Genomic DNA, 20765 nt, shown 5'->3' with positions numbered 1-20765 from the left:
CTGTATGAATAGTAGGCTTCGGGAGACTAGCTGCAGTGAAATTTGATGCACTTAGCCTACATCTAGTGGGTGACCTTGATGTGCCTGTATCATCATCTCGATCTGGTGACCGAGTTTTCTTCAAAAAATACCGCTCCATAGCCTAGATCAATCAAAGTTCATGAAGAAAAACGAATAAAAAAACTAGGGTAAAACAGTCACTGCGTATGGACGTACGGTGTTTTAGGGTAGATAAAACATATAAAAAAGGAGAGGAGATGCGGCTATATAATCTAATTACCTCAAATCTTGGGTTTCAGTATTGGATGTCGATCTGCGGCCGTCTACTTGCCGCGGGCGTGCGGCGGCGGCAGAGGTGTCGAGCGACACGAACATGCGAGATGGGAATTAGAGAAACGATTAGACGAACGTGCCACGTGCGCTTTTCTCGTAAAAAGGATTACGTGACTGACGCACTCATGGTTCTGGTAAAAGGATTATGTGGGCTTTTGCTTTTGGGCCCTTTCCTTTCACGTACGTGAGGTGTGTTGGGGTCAGCCCGATTATTTTATTGGGTCCACATCAGTCAAACATGTATATATACCACGTACGAGCCAACATTTGTCTCAAAAAAAAAAACGTACGAGCCAACATCCATTGGGTTCAGTTGAACCCAATACGTATACGCTGGCTCCGCCGCTGTGAGTAGCCGTCGTGCAGTGATGTCGGTCCGCTACTGAAGCAGGCCCTCTCAAGGAAGTTGTTGCTAATGGTTCATAGACTTTATGTCCCTCTCAACTAACTTTCTTCTTGACCGGATAAGTCCTTCTGCCACTTGCATTTACGATGCTTATTCCGTTTCATAATGTAGTGCATACAACAATTCAAACCACACAAACTTTCACCATTGTGCAAAAAACAAATTACATCTAGAATGCCAAGCATGTATCATTAGATTCATTATAAGAATTAATTTCATATTTTACATATTTGGTATTATAGATATAAATAGTTTTCTCTATAAAATTGGTCAAAGTTTGCAAAGTTTGATTTAAAAAATCTATAGCACTACATTATGGAACAAAGGCAGTATCTTATTTCTATCCTTTTATTTTTTGCGGGGTTATCTTAATTCTATTCCCTTTGCACACATCATCATGCAGTTCAGTTTGGATAGATGCTTTCTGAAAGCAGTAACTAGATCAATCGATCTATAGCCGGAAAAAAAATTGTTTGTTGAATTTGTGCATTTCCCATTTCATGACTACCCTCATTCCACTGCAGAGCAGCTGCGGCCTATGTTTGACCTTATCTACATACTACATGAAAAAAAATTCCCTAAAAACAATTACCTGCAAACTAAAAAAGTTGGGATGGGCATACGTACCATCCTCATGAAAAATATCACGGAAAGATTAGGGTCTGGGTGTGTAACCTTGCAAATATAAAAGCTATGCATTAATTGCCTGTCGTGAAGTCTTTGGATGCCCTTCTATGTTCTGCACGCGTATACATGGCCTGCACGTGTATCACCGAATAAAAAACATGTACGATCAAGCTAGAATCTCAACTTACGCAGTCTATCAGAGTGGCATATAACTAATCTGTCATTACACACAACATCCATGTAGTAGGATATCTCACGATGTACTACTTGTATAGGAAAGTCTTCGCTAATTGCGCTAGCGCGCTGCCAAAGGGGTGCACATCTCGCTGAATCAATATGTAAGCTGCCTGTTTTTTAAATTTATAAGTCGATTTTCTAACTATTGATTGTTTTGTCAAGATTCATGTTTTTTTCTGGAGAAATGATTCAGATCCACTAACCGATTTTCTTAGCTCCCATCCGCCGCTTCGCTTGTTCCACGTGACGTGGTGCCCCTGGGCACCTTGCTCTTATCTAATCTCAACCACAGTGTTACTAGACAAATCTCCACCCCAGACCATTCCCCTCTCCTTTTCACCTCACCTGTGCCCTTGGCCGCCATCGAGCTGCTCATGGCGCCGCCCGACAAGTGAACTTGGCGAGTCTGCTGGTAGTGCTCTAGGCGGAGCTCGTCGCTGCATCGCAACCTCGGGTTGCTGCGAGGTCCGCCCTTAGCACCATGGCTTTTTCCCCTCCTTCATCGTGCAAGGCTAGCAGGCCGCGCTGATGCAAGCTGAGCATGGCTGCTGCGAGCGGTAGTGACGCCCACAAACTCCCAACTTGGGGGCGTGGATCTGCGTCAACGAGCCATCCCCGAACATCATCAGTGCCGCCCTGTAGCAGTTCTTACGGCTGGAGCCGCATGTGCCTTCGCTCATCGTTCAGTTTCGCCGCCGTCCTGGAGGAGCGGCGGCGTCGATGGCTCTCGCCTACTCGAGCTCAGATGCGACAACAAATTTCTTGCAATTTTTGCAACAAAGGTCATGTTGTAGAAAATTAGACGCGACAGGAGATCCTATTGTAATTTATGCAACAAGGGTCTTGTAGCAAAAAATTAGACGCAACTTAAGATGTTATTGCAATTTTTGCAACAAGGATCTTGTTGCAGAAAATTAGACGCGTGAAAGATGTTGTAAAAAATTAGACGCGTCGAGAGATGTTGTTGTAATTTTTGTAAGAGTCTTGTTGTAGAAAATTAAAGAACAAGCGGTTTTGCAACATGGGCCTTGTTGCAGAAAATTGTAGAGGATGAGGTTTCGCAACAAAGGTCTTGTTGCAAGAAATCAGAGAAGACTAGATCTTGCAACATAGAGCATCGTTGTAGGAAATTAGAGAGGAGAATTGAACGGCTCGCGAGGCGGCGGATCTTTTTAAAAGATCCATCAGCCGACGCGTAGCAGGCCCTTTATTTTTGTTTCATGGTTTCTTAGACTGATTTTTGACTTGCATCTGTTTGGGGTAAATCCATTTATTTTATATTGGGCTGAATTTTTAGTTGTCGCAATTTAGGGTAAGTCTATTTTTCTATCGTCTGAAGTCCATCACATGTTGCCTGTTTTTATGCACTTTTTCTTTTTCTTTTTCTTTTTAGTCGGTTTTCTTCATTATACATGGGCATTTTGGGCATATTAGATTAGTGGAAATGTATACACTCAAGTACAAGTGTGTGAAAATTACACAATTATATGCTTATTCTTTGCATATTAAAAAAAATTCACTGCAAAGTTGCGTGCAAGTATTTTTGAAGGTTTTTTATTTTCAGTTCTTTCTTCATAAAAAGTAACGCCAATGCCACTAATTCATTCTTTCATAGAAAACTTAATTATTTTGATTTTTTAGCTTTTATTTCATTTTTTCCTTCTTTAGGTGTAACACCGATGTCACAAATTATTTCTTTTTAGTGAACCTTATTTCTGAAATTCCACTCTTATAGGGCTATATTTGCATATTATAACAAAAACACAATTTCTATGTAAATTATGTGCAATTTTTTCATTATTTTGTTTTCATTTTCCTTTTCCTAATGGGCAACGTCAATGTCACTAATTAATTCTTCATTAGAAAACATCATTATTATTATTTAGTTTTTTTCATTTTCTTTCTTCTTTAAACAACAACAACAACAACAACAACAACAACAACAACAAAGCTTTTAGTCCCAAACAAGTTGGGGTGGGCTAGAGGTGAAACCCATAACATCTCGCAACCAACTCATGGCTCTGGCACATAGATAGCAAGCTTCCACGCACCCCTGTCCATAGCTAACTCTTTGGTGATACTCCAATCCTTGAGGTCTCTCTTAACGGACTCCTCCCATATCAAATTCGGTCTACCCCGCTCTCTCTTAACATTCTCTGCACGCTTTAGCCGTTCGCTATGCAATGAAGCTTCTGGAGGCTTGCGCTGAATATGCCCAAACCATCTCAGACGATGTTGGACAAGCTTCTATTCAATTGGTACTACCCCAACTCTATCTCGTATATCATCATTTCAGACTCGATCCTTCCTCGAGTGGCCACACATCCATCTCAACATACGCATCTCCGCCACACCTAACTGTTGAACATGTCGCATTTTAGTCGGCCAACACTCAGCGCCATACAACATTGCGGGTCGAACCGCCGTCCTGTAGAACTTTCCTTTTAGCTTTTGTGACACTCTCTTGTCACAGAGAATGCCAGAAGCTTGGCGCCACTACATCCATCCGGATGTGATTCGATGGTTCACATCTTCATCAATACCCCCATCCTCCTGCACCATTGACCCCAAATACCGAAAGGTGTCCTTCTAGGGTACCACCTGGCCATCAAGGCTAACCTCCTCCTCATCACACCTAGTAGTACTGAAACCGCACATCATGTACTCGGTTTTAGTTCTACTAAGCCTAAACCCTTTCGATTCCAAGGTTTGTCTCCATAACTGTAACTTCCTGTTTACCCCCGTCCGACTATCATCAACTAACACCACATCATCCGCAAAGAGCATACATCATGGGATATCTCCTTGTATATCCCTTGTGACCTCATCCATCACCAATGCAAAAGATAAGGGCTCAAAGCTGACCCCTGATGCAGTCCTATCTTAATCGGGAAGTCATCAGTGTCGACATCACTTGTTCGAACACTTGTCACAATATTATCATACATGTCCTTGATGAGGGTAATGTACTTTGCTAGGACTTTGTGTTTCTCCAAGACCCACCACAAGACATTCTGCGGTATCTTATCATAGGCCTTCTCCAAGTCAATGAACACCATATGCAAGTCCTTCTTTTGCTCCCTGTATCTCTCCATAAGTTGTCGTACCAAGAAAATGGCTTCCATGGTCGACCTCCCAGGCATGAAACCAAATTGATTTTTGGTCACGCTTGTCATTCTTCTTAAGCGATGCTCAATGACTCTCTCTCCCATAGCTTCATTGTATGGCTCATCAGCTTAAATCCACGGTAATTAGTACAACTCTGAACACCCCTTGTTCTTGAAGATTGGTACTAATATACTCCATCTCCATTCTTTTAGCATCTTGATTGCCCGAAAAATGAGGTTGAAAAGCTTGGTTAGCCATACTATCACTATGTCCGCGAGACCTTTCCACACCTCAATGGGGATACAATCAGGGCCCATCGCCTTACCTCCTTTCATCCTTTTTATAGCTTCCTTGACCTCAGACTCCTGAATTCACCACACAAAACGCATGCTGGTCTCATCAAAGGAGTCGTCCAGTTCAATGGTAGAACTCTCATTCTTCCCATTGAACAACTTGTCGAAGTACTCCTGCCATCTGTGCTTAATCTCCTCATCCTTCACCAAGAGTTGGCCTGCTCCATCCTTGATGCATTTGACTTGGTCAATATCCCTTGTTTTCCTCTCTCGGAACTTGGCCATCTTATAGATGTCCCTTTCGCCTTCCTTCGTGCCTTACCGTTGATAGAGGTCATCATATGCCCGACCCTTTGCTCCACCAACAACTCGCTTTGCGGCCTTCTTCGCCATCTTGTACTTCTCTATATTGTCTACACTTCTATCCAGGTATAGGCGTCTGAAGCAATCTTTCTTCTCTTTAATCGCCTTCTGGACATCATTATTCCACCACCAGGTATCCTTATCACCGCTTCTCCTTCCCCTGGACACTCCAAACTCCTCTGAGGCCACCTTACGAATGCAAGTCGCCATCTTCATCCACACATTGTCCGCATGCCCTCCATCCTCCCAAGGGCCCTCCTTAATGATCCTCTCCTTGAACGCCTGAGCTACCTCCCCCTTGAGCTTCCAGCACTTCGTTCTAGCGACTTTGCCGCGCTTATCCCGCTGGACACGAATCCGAAAGCGGAAGTCAGCAATCACCAGCTTATGCTGGGGTACAACACTCTCTCCAGGTATCACCTTACAGTCTAGGCACGCACGCCTATCTTCGCTTCTCAAGAGGATGAAATCAATCTGGCTAGAGTGTTGGCCACTACTAAAAGTCACCATATGTGATTCTCTCTTTCTAAAGAGCGTGTTAGCTACAATCATGCTGCGGGCTAGAGCAAAGCTTAAGACTTCTTCTCCTTCGTGATTCCTGATGCCAGAACCAAAGCCCCCATGCGCCTCTTCAAAACCTGTGTTAGATGTACCCACATGGCCATTGAGGTCTCCTCCTATGAAGAGCTTCTCACCAATCCATACACTCCTAACCATGTCTTCCAGGCCTTCCCAAAACTCCCTCTTGGTGTTCTCATTGTGGCCTACTTGCGGGGCATACGCGCTGATAACATTGAGAACCAAGTCCTCAACTACCAGCTTGACCAGGATAATCCAGTCCCCATGTCTCTTGACGTCTACCACTCCATACTTAAGGCTCTTGTTGATCAAGATGCCTACGCCATTTCTGTTTGCAACCGTCCCCGTGTACCACAGCTTGAACCGGTATCCTCCACATCCTTCGCCTTCTGCCCTCTCCATTTGGTTTCTTGGACGCAGAGGATATCAACACCTCTCCTCACCGCTGCATCAACTAGCTCCCGAAGCTTCCCTGTCAGAGACATTACGTTACAGCTACCTAAGCGAATCCTCCTAGGCTTGGCTAGCTTCCTTAACCTTCGCACTCGCCGATGTAGCGCGCCACTAAGGATGCGATGACCAAATCCTCGCTCACTTGCCACCGTATCCGGATCAAGATATGGCACGCCACCTAGGAGGTGACGGCCTGGCCCTTGCCCATTTTCCACCACACCCGGGTTCCGATGTGGCGCGTCGCTGAGAGGGTTACGCCCCAACGAAAATCTTTTGGGTTTCATCTCCATACAAGTGGCTGAGTTTTTACGTTGGCTCGCCAAGCCTAGCACAGCCCTCCTCCTTTACCCGGGCTTGGGACCGGCTATGTTGAGACAACATAGGCGGAGTTTCACTATTATAGGCCACTAATTTATTTCATTTTATAAATCTTTTTTTGCGGAAATTTTACTATTATATGCTTGTTCTTACATATAGGAGAAAAGGAGAATTTTTGTGTAAATTGTGTGCAAACTTTACATTTTTATTATATTTTTCAGTTTGTTTATTCTTGAAGGGTAATACCAATGTCATTAATCATTTTTCCTTATTTTTTTAATTTTTTAGTTTCTATCTCATTTTCTTCCTTCTTTAAGGGCAAAATACCAATGCAACTAATTCATTCCTTCTTAAGAAAGACACTTTTTGTAAATATTCACCATCGTATGGTTGTTCTTGCATATTATGAAAAGCCGTAGTTTCTTTGTAAATTTTGTGCCAAGTCTGCATTATTGTTTCATTTTTTTTCTTAAAGGGTAATACTATTGCCAGTAATTTATTTTTGCCTAGAAACTTCATTATGTTTTATTTTGTTTTAGTTTTTACTTTATCTTGTTCATATAGAAAATAACACATATTATAGGCCTGCCCATCCCTTCTATTAGCATCCCCACATGAAGATTAATTAAACTCTGACTTCATATATATACACAGACCTCATACCGTAAGTAAGTGCCATTAGATCGATCGATCGAAACTTACACACATAAGATATATCCATGAACTCCAACATTTGTGTGTAGTTTTCGGGATCTGCTCAACACAATATAATACTATAGCTAGCTGGCTTATGCTGTGAGGTGAGAAGGGCGTATGTCCGAAGCATGCACCTCTCAGGTTGATCACCGCCGGCTAGTACATAGGTGCATCCTCTTGTCAAAGAAAAACGGACTAGCTGAAATTCTAAATTCATTATTTCTTAGATTAGAATACTTCGTTTTTTTCTTTATTTTTATTTTTGCTCATTTATATTCAGTTTTGTCTTGTGTCTTGCCTGATACCGGGTCAGTTTGTATTATGTTTCAGACCAAGCACAAGTATTTGATGTGTTTTTTGTTTGTGGTTCCAAAGGGCCGAATGCTCCTCTAAAAACTTAACTTTCCCAAATTGATGCAGGTTGGTTTTGATTATGAGAAACGATTGACTTACCTAAAAAATGTGCAAGTCAATTTTGATTCTGAGAAAAAACAGGTGACGGTGTTAACGCGAAGTTCGGAGGCCAGCGCAAGCGCGTTCAGGACCAGAAGAAACGCCAGTGGCACGACAAGAGGAAGGGTCCAGACTTTGATGAGATCATGAATCGCCACCTTTCCAGTTCATCAAGTGTAGCTTTTTTACAATCTCTACCACCGGTAGAAAGTGCTAAATAAAGGTGCTCATGTCTTCCAGCTAAAAACTACTACCAGGACATACACCTTTCCTTGTACAGGTAGGTAAGCGTCAATGGAAGAAGCAATATGACTCGATTGTTATGTTATGGCTTGATCAGCAGCCGGTGGTGGTGTATGGACATGGAGCCTGCGGTGGTGCGTTTGTGGACTAGCCGTTGGCCGACCGGCGGCAGCAGGAGCACTCCCCACATGTGAGGAGCATCGGACGAGCCATGTTAGTCATCGTCCTCCTTTCAGACATATCGTCCCTCTCCAGTGACGATGAGGTTGACCAATATGCTTGTGGTGGATCGGATTGATGCGACGGCGCAGTGTACACTTTGGTAGTGGCGAAAGCGACGCTCGAGAGCCTGGCCGTGTGTGTTGTGTGTTGTCGGCCTCGCGGGCGTTTCGTATGTGTTGTGGTGCTTTAGACTTAATTATTCAGGTTTTCGCCTGGTCTTTCTTCAATAAACTGAGCAGTGTGGGTCCTTGTACCATGTTTTTCTTTACAATGAATATAACAGCTCTCCTGTTATCGTTCAAAAAGTGATGGGGGGAGATACGTCGTGGTGGCTGGCCATGTCGTCGTAGATAAGGATGGGGGAGATAACCTTCAATGATTAATTTCCTAGCGCCCATGCTGGGAGTGTTAGTGCTGCCCCTCTCTCTACAACGTGCCCTGCCGTATCACTACGTATGATCCCTTCTTCCCTTTGACTCTAACCCCCGGAGCCTGCTCAGATGAATCCTCCTTTTCTTTTTTCTTCATCATTGAGTTGTACATGAAGGTGCATCGTAGAGTATACTTCCCCAGAAGCAAGAAGTGTCAGCGATGATGTTGTTTTTTCTTTCATGGAATCAGCGAGGAACCCTGGTTAATTAAGCGCTAAGCGCATCCAGATCACGGTCGGCAGGGAGCGTGGTAATTAATGCACCACGTAACGCGGGAGCGATTGTCAATGGAAAACTGCGCGGCTCGGAACCATGTGGGGATCCTCACGAAAGTCCATGGCGGCCCCGATATAACAACCCCCTAAGCACTCCTTTTCTTGTAGCTGTCCTCTCTTCTCTTTCTTCCGCACACTTGTTCGGTGAGGGGCCAACTTTGGCTTGGCGGTGACCATGGAGGGGATGAGGGGGTTGCCATCGTGGTGCTGGTGCGTCCTCTTGTGCCTGGCCGCCGGTTGGATGGCGGCGGAGGCGGCTCCGTTGCCGCAGTACTACAACGCCATATTCAGCTTCGGCGACTCCTTCTCCGACACGGGCAACTTCGTCATCATCAACTCCGGCAAGCTGCCCAACATGCCCAAGTTCCCGCCGCCCTACGCCCGCTGCTCCAACGGCCGTCTCGTCATCGACTTCCTGGGTACGTGCTCTGTCGTCTCGATGGAACATGTACACGTCAGTGAATTCCCTTCTGAATCGAAATGGATGTTGATTGATCTTTGTAGCCGAGGCGTTGGGAGTGCCGCTGCTGCCGCCGTCGGCGAACAAGGGCACCAACTTCAGCCAGGGCGCCAACTTTGCGGTGATGGGCGCCACCGCGCTGGACCTCAAGTACTTCAGGGACAACAACGTGTGGAGCATCCCGCCCTTCAACACTTCCATGAACTGCCAGCTCGAGTGGTTCCAGGAGGTTAAGGAGACCGTCTGCTTATCCCCTCAAGGTAATCATTTATTATGAGATTTCTTTTTACGATAAAAGGTAAATTTAATTATTTTTTTCGTGAGGAAAAGGTAAATATTATTAACTTAAAATGGAGATCAAGTCGGTTCTGAGTTTTCTTGTTGATTTCTCTTTCTCTTTTAAATTTTAAAAAACGAACGAAATGCAGAGTGCAAGGAATTTTTCGGGAAAGCGCTTTTCGTGTTCGGCGAGTTGGGCGGCAACGACTACAGTTTCGCATGGAAGGCGGAGTGGAGCCTGGACAAGGTGAAGACCCAGATGGTGCCCAAGGTGGTGGAGTCCATCATCGGCGGCATCGAGGCTCTGCTCGACGAGGGCGCGCGGCATGTGCTTGTGCCGGGCAACCTCCCCGCCGGGTGCATCCCCATCACGCTCACCATGTACCCGTCCGAGGACCGTAGCGACTATGACCCCCGCACCGGCTGCCTCAAGAAGTTCAACGGCGTCGCCCTCTACCACAACGCCGTGCTCCGCATCGCCCTCGACCAGCTCCAGCGCCGCCGCCCGGATTCCCGCATCATCTACGCCGACTACTACACCCCCTACATCCAGTTCGCACGCACACCTCATCTATACGGTCAGTCCCACTCCAAACCATACCCCCTATGTCTTGTTCCTTATTTGATTCCTACTTCTTTCCTTTCCTACTAGTGTGTGTGTGTTCTGTTCTGCTCTCCTCTGTTACAACGAGAAAGAATACAACTTTAAGGACAGAGTATTTATTTGTCCAAGATAATAATGTGCAATGTAATAACAAGATTTGTGGCCAACTGCAACTGCAGGATACAAGAGGGGAGCCCTGAGGGCGTGCTGCGGCGGCGGTGGCCCATACAACTACAACATGAGCTCGTCGTGCGGGCTGCCTGGCGCCACGGTGTGCGACGACCCAGACGCACACGTCAGCTGGGACGGCATCCACCTCACCGAGGCGCCCTACCGCTTCATCGCCAACACCTGGCTCAAGGGCCCCTACGCGCACCCACCCCTCGCGAGTGTCGTCCGCGACGATATGGTCTATTAACGGAAAATCCAATTTGGCTCCGAGGAGCACATACTCCCGCGCGTGATTTTTTTTTCGAATGTCAAAAAAGTCCAAAAAAAAAGAGATGAGTTTATGGTCACATTAAATTCTACTTGTAACTTTTTTAGGTGGAAAGCTTTAGCAATTTAACCTTTGCAGAAAAGACAAGGTGAACACGAAGTGTTACCTTCAAATGGCACATTTAATTTTGTTATTTTTTTCACGTACGAGGCAATACTATACCATTTTGCATGCAAATTGTCAAGCATTCTTGTTACACTAACATGAACATCTAAGAAACGAGTAAATCCCTTTTTTCCCCTTACTGTCAGCTTTGGGACAGATTTTACCCCCGGCTGTCTATTTTCCTTTTCTTGTGGCTTGCTTGTTTGGGGATTTTCCACTGTCGGAGATATATCCCGCGGTGTAACCCGGCCAGACTTAGCGACTCACTCATGACTCGCCCTGACCCGGCGACTCACTAGTAACCCGCCCAGAGTTGGCGAAACATTGGTGACCCGGCAGGCGGGTCAGAGGAGCAACAAGACCCAGTGGCCCAGATGGCGGTTCATGGAAGGCCGACTCATATTATGGTGGGCCGGCTTGAGAAGGAAGACAAAAGGAATATGCCCTTACAAAGGAAGCAAGACTAGGACTCCACTTGCAATAGAGTAATCATAATCCTACTAGAACTAGTCATGTAACCCGTCTCTTCAACTTATATAAGGAGGAGCAGGGCATCCCAAGAGGGACAAGTTTCACAAGTTGAGATAGACAAGTCAATAGCTCTCGAGAAAGAGGTAGCCAAAGAGCACCCTTGTAATCGGACTTCTCCGCGGGGTCTGGTGCGGGAGAGGGGGGCGACATCGACCTTGACATACCATCGGTGGTGCCTAAGGGAGGGAGCCGGGGATTCAACCTCGCACGACTATGGAAGGAGGCGACGTCGACCTCGACGCACCAGGCGCCATCGACACCGATGGGGGTCGCATAGGTCGGCAGAGGAGATCGAAGGTGGACGGGGCCGGCGGCGGCGGCGTGGGAGAGGGCAGTGTGGATAAGGGTTCGATTTGGGAAAGATCTATTTTTTGAGAGAAAGAGGAAGATCTATTTGGGTTGGCGGCTATTTGGTGCAAACTTTTCGCGGGCCTCTCGCGCGGTACGCGCGCACCTGGGCCAATTTCAATCTCGTGCCCTATAGACACTCCGGCATATAGTGGGCCATAGTTTAGTTGTACCGGCAGAGACGGTGTCCTTACAAACGGAAATCGTTTTCGGTAGTCTGTGTGTCCTCGTTCCTACACTTGTGCCGGCAGTTTTTCTACCCTCAAGTACTTCTGCCGGCAGTACCGACATTCTCGGCAGATAGTTTGCGTTTATTCCATTGTTTATCCCGACAGTTAACTGCCTCTAATTAAGTGTTGTGGTGTAGTGAGCATCATGATCAATACCAATGAAGCAGGATGTAGGCTTTTACCTCCACCGTGAGGGACCGAACCTGGGTAAAAAACTTCGCATCTCTCGTCCCACTCAACCCCTCTCAAGTTACCACATAGATGCGTTGGCCTCACGACTAAGTCATCATACTAGGACATCTGCCATGACAAATCCACGACAGTTGGCGCCCACAGTGAGGCTTGAACCCACGACCACAAGGTTAAGAGTCATTGTAATCATGCACTTATTAATCTTTGGATTATCACCCTCACTAGGGCGAAAACCATGTCTTATTTTGTACCTATTCTTATATAAAGTGGGGTGAAAACCTGTTTTCAGATGTTGCTCTTGTCTGAAAAACTAGCCAACATTCTATCGGCAGGCGCATGTATTAAAGCTAGACTGAAAGGTTGCTTCAGAAAAAATCCGAAAAACAAAGGTGCATTGGAGGAGAGTCCAATCGGATAAGGCAAAAGTCAGTTAAGAAACACCCAATTACAAAGAAAACAGGGAGCAATTCAATTTTTTTCAAGAATCAAGTCACCTATTGAAAATTTCTCACAAAAAGAAAAGCAACCTATTGTAAATTCGATTCCCTCGTTTGTTTTGGCGACACAGCTCCAAAAGAAATCTTCTATCAATGTAGAGTTTTCCAAAAAATCTCGAGTATGACCACCTAGTATTTTCAGTTTTCCCAGTAATTGGTTCCTGTATAATTAGAAAAGAAAACAGAATCAAAGGCTACAAATGGTGTGGAGGCTCATGCACGCAGCTTATAGCCGATATTTATGCTGGTAAAGAGGACCTCCTCGTCGGCGCGTTCAACACCTGTTTTATTTTTAGTTTTGTTAAAACACATTTAGATGTGCCATAAGTATTGCACATCTAAATCCTATGTCATTCATTTTACGTTAAGATCCGTGTGAATATTTTCTTTTTCTTTTTTTCCTTTTAGCTTTATGCTTGATTCACTCATTTAGATGTGCAATAACTAAAGCACATCTAGATATGTCCTAGACACATCCTTTTATTTTAGGCAATTCAGCGCCTATTTTTTAGCACGCATGCGCTCGCACACGGCATGTAGTGGGCCGGTGTGCATACTCGCCTCGCGATGCAAGGAATGCACAGGGCAGGATGGTTTGCTTCCTTAAAAAAAGAGTATATCGGTTCTGTTGCTGCTCTTTTGGTGTAAAAAAAACCAAATTGATAGCAAACTGGTTTTCGTAAGTCTGAACAAAATGGTCAACTCAAACAAAGTTCACATATTTAAAAAATGTTCACGGATCTAAAAAGCATTCATGAATTTAAAAATGGTCGAGGATTTCAAAATATTTATAATTTTTTTAAAAGTTTCCAACTTTTTTAAAAGTTCACAAATTTTGGAAAATTATTTTGAATTTAGTCTCAAGAATTTTTATATAATATTCAAAATTTTCTGAAAATGAAATAGAAATATAGAAAGGTAGAAAACCAGCAAAACTGAAGAAAAAAAAGGTTGAAAACAAAAACGAGAGAAAAGATACTCAAGAAAACAGAGGGAACCTCTAGAAGGTTTTCATAACCGATGCAGGAGCGCTAACATGGGCCGGCATTCCCACTTAGGATCTAGTGAGGGTGGTACTGGGCGCCTGGTGCCTAGAGCTACTAATTGGCGCATTATACATTTTACAAAAGTTCACACATAAGACAAAAAGTCACAAATATGAAGGGAAAATCATGATTTTGAGAAAAAAAATAAAAAAAAATTGAAAAAATTCACGAATTTGAAAAAAGTTAGTGTATTTGATGGATTTGAAAAACAATTCAGGATTCTAAGGAAAAAACACAAATTTGAAAAAGATGTTTGCGAGTTCGAAAATATTCACTTACTTGAGGGAAAATAGTCCACGAATTTAAGAAAAAACGTTCACAAAAAAATCAAAATTTCGCAAAATTGAGAAAAAGATCATGAAAAGAAGTTCACAAATTTGAAAAAAAAAGTGTACGCATTTAAAAAAAGAAAGATAGGAAAGGGAAAAAATGAATATAAGCCGTCACCAAAAATAAATAAATAAACAATTAGAAGTTTCCCGAAACCGGCTTGGGAAGCTTCCCAAAATCGAGAGCTTCCTGTTCATGCTTGAGATGGTGGGCTGGGCCATTCAAAACGCACAAAGGGCAGGGGTGTGCGCCAAATAGTAGTTGTTTTCTTTGCGCCAAATAGTAGTTGGACCTTGTATTAATTAGCTTTGGCACGTTAAAGGCAAATAGGATTCCACTGCATAAGGCAGTTAGTTTCCGTGAGCATAATTGCGCTAGTATAGTGAAGTTTGTGACACATTTAGGCTTCTAGGGGGAGCCCGCTGAGGATGAATCGCCCCACCAATCAAAATATACATAGAGAAAAAATAAGATAAATTCGGCATGAATAGTATAAAAAGACAAAAAAAAGACACTATTTGCAATTCAGATTTTTCTTTTTTGCTACACTGTGTGTATTTTCAATTTGATTTTAAGTTTTGACAAATTGTAGACACATCTGTGAATACTCACTTTTATGTAATTTTTGAAATATTTAAATGTATTTTTTAAAGTTAGGGATCGCCTGATTTCTGGAAGCACATGATATCTACCCCGAAACCAGTGATATTTTTAATATTGGGTTCTTTGGTTACTTTGGCTTTCTAGCGGGTCGTACCCTGTTTCTTCAGGAAGCGTGTTTCCACATGTTTTTTATGCGGATTACTTCTGGAGTTTGTTTTCATCCGTCTTGTTCTCTGTTGTACTTTCAATCACTGGTTTTGCTTGTTCATTCCTTTTAACGCTTCTATTTCATTTTTCATTTTTCTTGCTATTGTTCATCTTCTTTTTGTTTATTTTTATTATATTTCTCTTTTCTCCTTTTTTTTATCTTTGATGTTTTTGTCTTTTCTTCCGGTTTCTTTTTCAATCACATGTTTAAAAATAATGTTTTTCGTGATTAAGAATTGTTTATGACATATGAAATATGTTTATGATATACTTAAACATTGTTCATCATGTCTTATTTTTATTGCCATGTTTTACATAATAATTTATATTGTAAGAAAATAGTTAGGCATATTACAAATATACATTATGTGATTAGAATTGTTCATCGTGTATTGGAAAAATGTCTGCTGTGTACTTAAAAAATGTTCAGCATTGTACTAAACGAAGTGTATCATGTAGTACTAAATAATTATTTATTTTAAAAATATTGGCCCTTATTGAAGATACATTTATGTGGAAACTATATTCACCAGGTATTAACAAATATTTATGATATAATAAAAATGATTCTCAAATATTTATTATTTTTTCTTCTTGTACTATTTTTTTATCATGTATTAAAAATTTCATTATATACTAAATAATATTATCATATATTTAAAAAGTGTTCACCCCGCATGAAAATATGTATATCATGTACTAAAAAAGTTCACATGTATTTAAAATGTTTACTGTGTTTTGTATAGATGTTAGTCATGTATTAAAAATGGCTATCATGTTTTCTTAAAGATGTTTATCATATTTGAAAAAATTCATAGTTTCCGGAAAATATGCATTATGTATTAAAATAGTTTTGAGTGTACTTATAAAATGTTCATCATATATTTTAAAAATAGCTATCATGTATTCAAAAAATATTCATATATTTTTAGGAAATTGCATATTTTTTATTACCATACAATTATAAAAATTTGTATGTAACACTATTTTAAATAAATGAATTATTTTTCTTAAAATGTGCAAAATGCATTCATATTTTTTATCAAAATGTGTAAATAACGACGGTAAAAGGTGGAGACCGCAGAACCGGAAGCAGCCATGACGACATGACTGGGTGGCGTAGCACCACGGTCCTCCGCCAATGGTTCCTCCATGTGGCGGGCTTCCATTGGTCGGGATGCCTGCTCTATCATGCATGGCCCTACCAACAGCTGGGGCGGCGTCTCGCTCACCTGGCTGCCTACATCTCCCATCCCCATGTCCCTCTTCTCAACGTCGTAGACGGCAACAGTGGCATGGCATGTGGTCATGTGGTCCGGGCAGGGGCACCATTCGGTGTACGCCAGCACCGCTCGCTGGTGCTTCTGGCACAGATTGCTGACCTTCAACTTGAACATCCTCGCGTCGCATAGGTAGGATTTGGCTGGATTATATGTACGCAAAAATGATGCTAACATTTTTTATTCGTGATGTATTTATATGACCAACAACGATGGATGTAGTGTCATTGTTTTGTTAATCATATATGTTAATTGTGCTTTAGTGCAAAATGCAACTCCAATTTATTGAAAAAGTGTAAGTTGCATTTTTTTCTTAGCCAAAATGTTATTTGCATATTTCCCCTGAAAACAGCTTAGATATATGACCAACAATAGTCGCGTTGCCGTAGTGTTGTGGTTCTTCTAACTAACAAAGTTAAGGTGTCGTTGACGAAGAACCTCAGGCCATGTTCCACTTAGATCCATCTCGTCTGCTACTGATTTCAATCGGATCTGGATTCCATGTGATGTTACCGCCACGGATCTACCTAGAAATTTCCCCTTCTATGAGGGAACCATTTCGTGCCATCTTGTTGCTGCAATGGTTGCGCTTCGTTGCTGCAGTCAGCGTGACTAATCCTTTTCTAGCCGATGCTAATGAGCTCATCCCTTTCGAAAATTTCAGGTGTGCGAGCACAAAGACCTAACGCTATCCGTGTGGGAGGTCATGGCCGGCTTGCTAGGGAAGCTCACGAGCCCGCTGATCCCCCTCTTCTTCGCCATCTGTGTCATCGGGGAAACAGTCATTCACCTCATCACCTTACAAATTTGGCACCTCCTTTTCGCCAGCACCTTTGCTCAAGTGCACCATCTGGTCTCCCATCGGCTCTCTGCCACCTCCATCATCACTTCAGTATCATTCTTTGCTGCATTTGCGAATAGGTTTGTGCCGTTTGTCGTGGCTCCATTTGCGCGCTGGGTTAAACGCCTAAAAACTCGGTGTCATGGATGGTGGGGCATCGATGGCCGTCTGCTCTATGCAAATGCCAATACTTCCGAAATCATTAATCGAGAAGTACTCCTTCCAAAGATCACTCCCACCTCCCCATGTCTGCTACTGATTTCAGTTGGATATGTTCTACGGGTTTTTCTTTGGTTTTCTTTTGTTTCTTCCCTGGTTCTGCTTCTTTCTTCGTCACACTTTGGTTTTGATAGGTTTTTTTCCTAATTTTCTTTACCAGTTTTCATTTTTTTTTTGGTTTTCTTAAACACATGTCTAGTTATTTGCGATGCGGAGTTTAGATTTTTATTGTACACATGAAACATTTTTTGATACGCATTGTACATTTCTCAACTAAATGATGCACATTTTTTTGTTAAAAAAATGTTATAAACACTTATTTGAATACATGGTCAACATTCTTTCAACTACACATTGAACACTTTTTTTCTATGGTAATATAATTTCTTTCAACTGCACGAATATTTTAAAAATACATGATTAATATTTTTTTCAATCATATGATTTTGATGTCTTATTTTTTCATACACATTTGTACATTTTTGGTATACATCAGCAACTTGTTTTTATACATGTTTAACATTTTCCAAATACACGATTATCAGTTTCATCACTTATATTTGATGTCTAGATTTTCATAAACTTTTAGATTTTATATATACATCAGTAACATTTAATTTTCATGTTTACCATTTTCCAAATATATGATTAGCATTTTTAAAAACTTATATTTTTTATATGTCTACTTTTTCCACACATATAGTACATTATTTTGTATACAACATGGAAATTTTTTATATACATCATTAACATTATTAAAAGACATGGTCAACTTTTTTTATATACACATTGTATTTTTATACATATTTCGCATTTTTTGCAAATATTTGATAAACATTTTTTAAATGTTTGATAAACATTTTATAATTGTATGGGCAATGTTTTTCATAGACATTATATCTTTTTTGTGTACACTTTCGGTATAAATGATATTTTTATATACACATTTAACATTTTTCAAATTCTTGATCAATATTGTGAAATGCTTGATTAATATTTTATAAATACATGGTCAACTTTTTTCATAGACATTGTATATTTTTTATATACCTTTGTTCATATACATGAGAAGCATTTTTTTCTTTGCACATTTCACATTTTTCAAATGGTTCCAAAGTTAGTTACATGAAAAAATTACAAGTTGGCACATGGTTTTTATTATATTTATGAAATATGTATATATTTGTATGTAAAAAAGAGCATACTCAAAATATGATGCATACTAGATAGAAAGTAGTATATATACTACTTAAACATTCTTATATACTACATACTACGCATACATAGTCTCCGATTTGATAGATACTACATACAACATACAAAACTCAAGTGGTGATAACTACCAACATATATTCAGAATATTTGAAAGTGTAACAAAAGTAAAAAATAGAAAAAATGAAAACAAAAAAGTAAAAAAAAACCCAGAAAAACCAGGATATTGCTTGTTGCATGTGGCCTCCAGCACACCTAGGCCGGCTCATCTGGCATCGCGTTCATGCTACCTTACATCTCGCTATAAGGGGGGACATAGGCGCACCGGAATTAAGGAGGTTACTTTTCCCTAAGCACATGAAGTGGGCTAATCTAGTAAAGTTAACCAATACTTAGATATTTTCCTATAAAAATAAAGCTTCTAAAAAAACGTGGTGAGGGAGTATGTTGAGTCATGGATCGTGGGCTGAGTTTCCAACAAAGGAAGTGGATCGGCCCAGCCCATAAAACGAACAAATTAACAGAGCTGGATCAAGTGGGCTTTTTTCCCTACGTAAGTGGGCATGCAAGTGGCCGCTCTTTTCTACTCGGAGTCTGAAAGTGGGCAAGCCTAGAACATCAACCTGAATACAAGATATTGATTCGATCATTTCTCAGAAAAAAATATTGATTCGATCAGTTCCCAAAAAATAAAAATAAATGAAACAGAAGAGAAAGAGAGACACAGGTTCCATTTTTCATGCCGAACCAAATTCAATTTTCATCTTTTGGGAGAGAAAAAACCATATTTTAGATGGTGAGTACTCTTATTTATTTTTTTAGAACAAAGACCTAACTTGCACCGGACTTCAAATTAATAAAGCTCAAACCGAAGTGCAAAAAATATAACAAAAAGAAAGCTCAAACCAGGCAGAGCAGCACAAGGTCTTAAACACACATTTTTTTTTCGAACCATGCAAAGCAACTGTGTGTGTAACTAACAAAAAGGAGGATGTTACAACTCGAAAAAAAGAGAGAGGATGATACTGATTTGTGGCTACACCGAGGCGAAATAACCTTATTCAGTGGTAGGTGCTATCACTAGTAGAAAAGGGGGCAAAGGTCCAGGCCGGGTCAGCCCGTCCAGAACCGGGACTAATGGGGGCATTGGACCCGGTTCGTGAGCCCAGGGGGCCAGCCGGGCCACGTGGGCCATTGGTCCCGGTTCGTCTGGATCTTTTGGTCCCGGTTGGTGGGATGAACCGGGACCAATGGGCCTCGCTCCTGGCCCACCACCATTGGTCCCGATTGGTGGCTTGAACCAGGACCAAAGGCTCCCTCCTTTGGTCCCGGTTCAAGCCACCAACCGGGACCAATGAGGTGCCTATATATACCCCTCGCATAAGAGCAGAGCACACTGCTCTGTTTTTTTCTGGCCGAGGGGGAGAGGGCTTGGTGGTGCTCTACTCACCTTCTATGCACACAAGGTGTTCGATGAAATGTCCGAGCCACACTACTTAAGCTTTCTCCTCTCCAAGCTCGATCTCCAAACTCCATTTTCCTCAATATTTGTCTAGGTTTAGCGGTCCGTCACGCCCCGTCCCCGTCTTCACCGCCGTCGATCACCCGCGCCGAGCTCATCGCCGGCACCACCGTGGTGAGCCTCTTGTTCTTATCTTCTTTCTGAAAGGAAAAAATATTCTTACTTGTATGTTTACATACATACTTGTATTATTTTCTTACTTTTATTATTGCATCTTATATAGTGCGATGATTTTGGTATCCGCCCCCGTCGGCCCTCGTCCTGTCTATGATTTGGATGTGGTATATATATTATCTTTATAACTATTGGTTCATTTATTGTTTATGAAAATTATGCCGACCAACGTGACATAGATTTTATTTATGTAGGATGTATGTGAATCGGAAATTCCAACCAACCCTATTGTCGAGAGGTTAAATTTAGTTGAAGAAGAAAACAATTTGTTGAAGTAAAAAATAAAAAAAATTGAGGAGGAGAAGATGATATTAGAGTTGCATGTTGCGGATGTCGTCGATGATCACAAGATCAAGATGGATGCAATGCGCTTGAAGATTAGAAAGATTAGAAAATATGCCATTCATACCGAGGCTTGGCATCATTATGCCGTTGGATCAATTGTTACCTTGGTTGCGATTATGATCGCATTTGTTTTCGCATTGAAATGTTTTACATAGTTTCAATGTATGATTTAATTAATTAGATGCTCTGGAGAGCTATATGTTG

At 41.9% G+C, this 20765-nt stretch overlaps 1 protein-coding gene across 1 annotated transcript; it reads left to right on the top strand.

Moving 5' to 3' along the window:
- The first annotated feature begins 9133 nt into the window (after positions 1-9133).
- LOC125549583 (GDSL esterase/lipase At5g45910-like) lies at positions 9134-11056 on the top strand. Its single transcript, XM_048712957.1, has 4 exons — positions 9134-9456; positions 9542-9757; positions 9926-10354; positions 10560-11056. The coding sequence occupies exons 1-4, from the start codon at positions 9213-9215 to the stop codon at positions 10796-10798; spliced, it is 1128 nt and encodes a 375-aa protein (XP_048568914.1). The 5' UTR covers positions 9134-9212; the 3' UTR covers positions 10799-11056.
- Positions 11057-20765: the final 9709 nt, after the last annotated feature.

The sequence above is a fragment of the Triticum urartu genome, chromosome 3 (assembly GCF_003073215.2).
Source record: "Triticum urartu cultivar G1812 chromosome 3, Tu2.1, whole genome shotgun sequence".
Lineage (NCBI taxonomy): Eukaryota > Viridiplantae > Streptophyta > Magnoliopsida > Poales > Poaceae > Triticum > Triticum urartu.
Note: the sequence above shows the minus strand (reverse complement) of the source record. Positions and strands in the feature narration are given on the sequence as shown.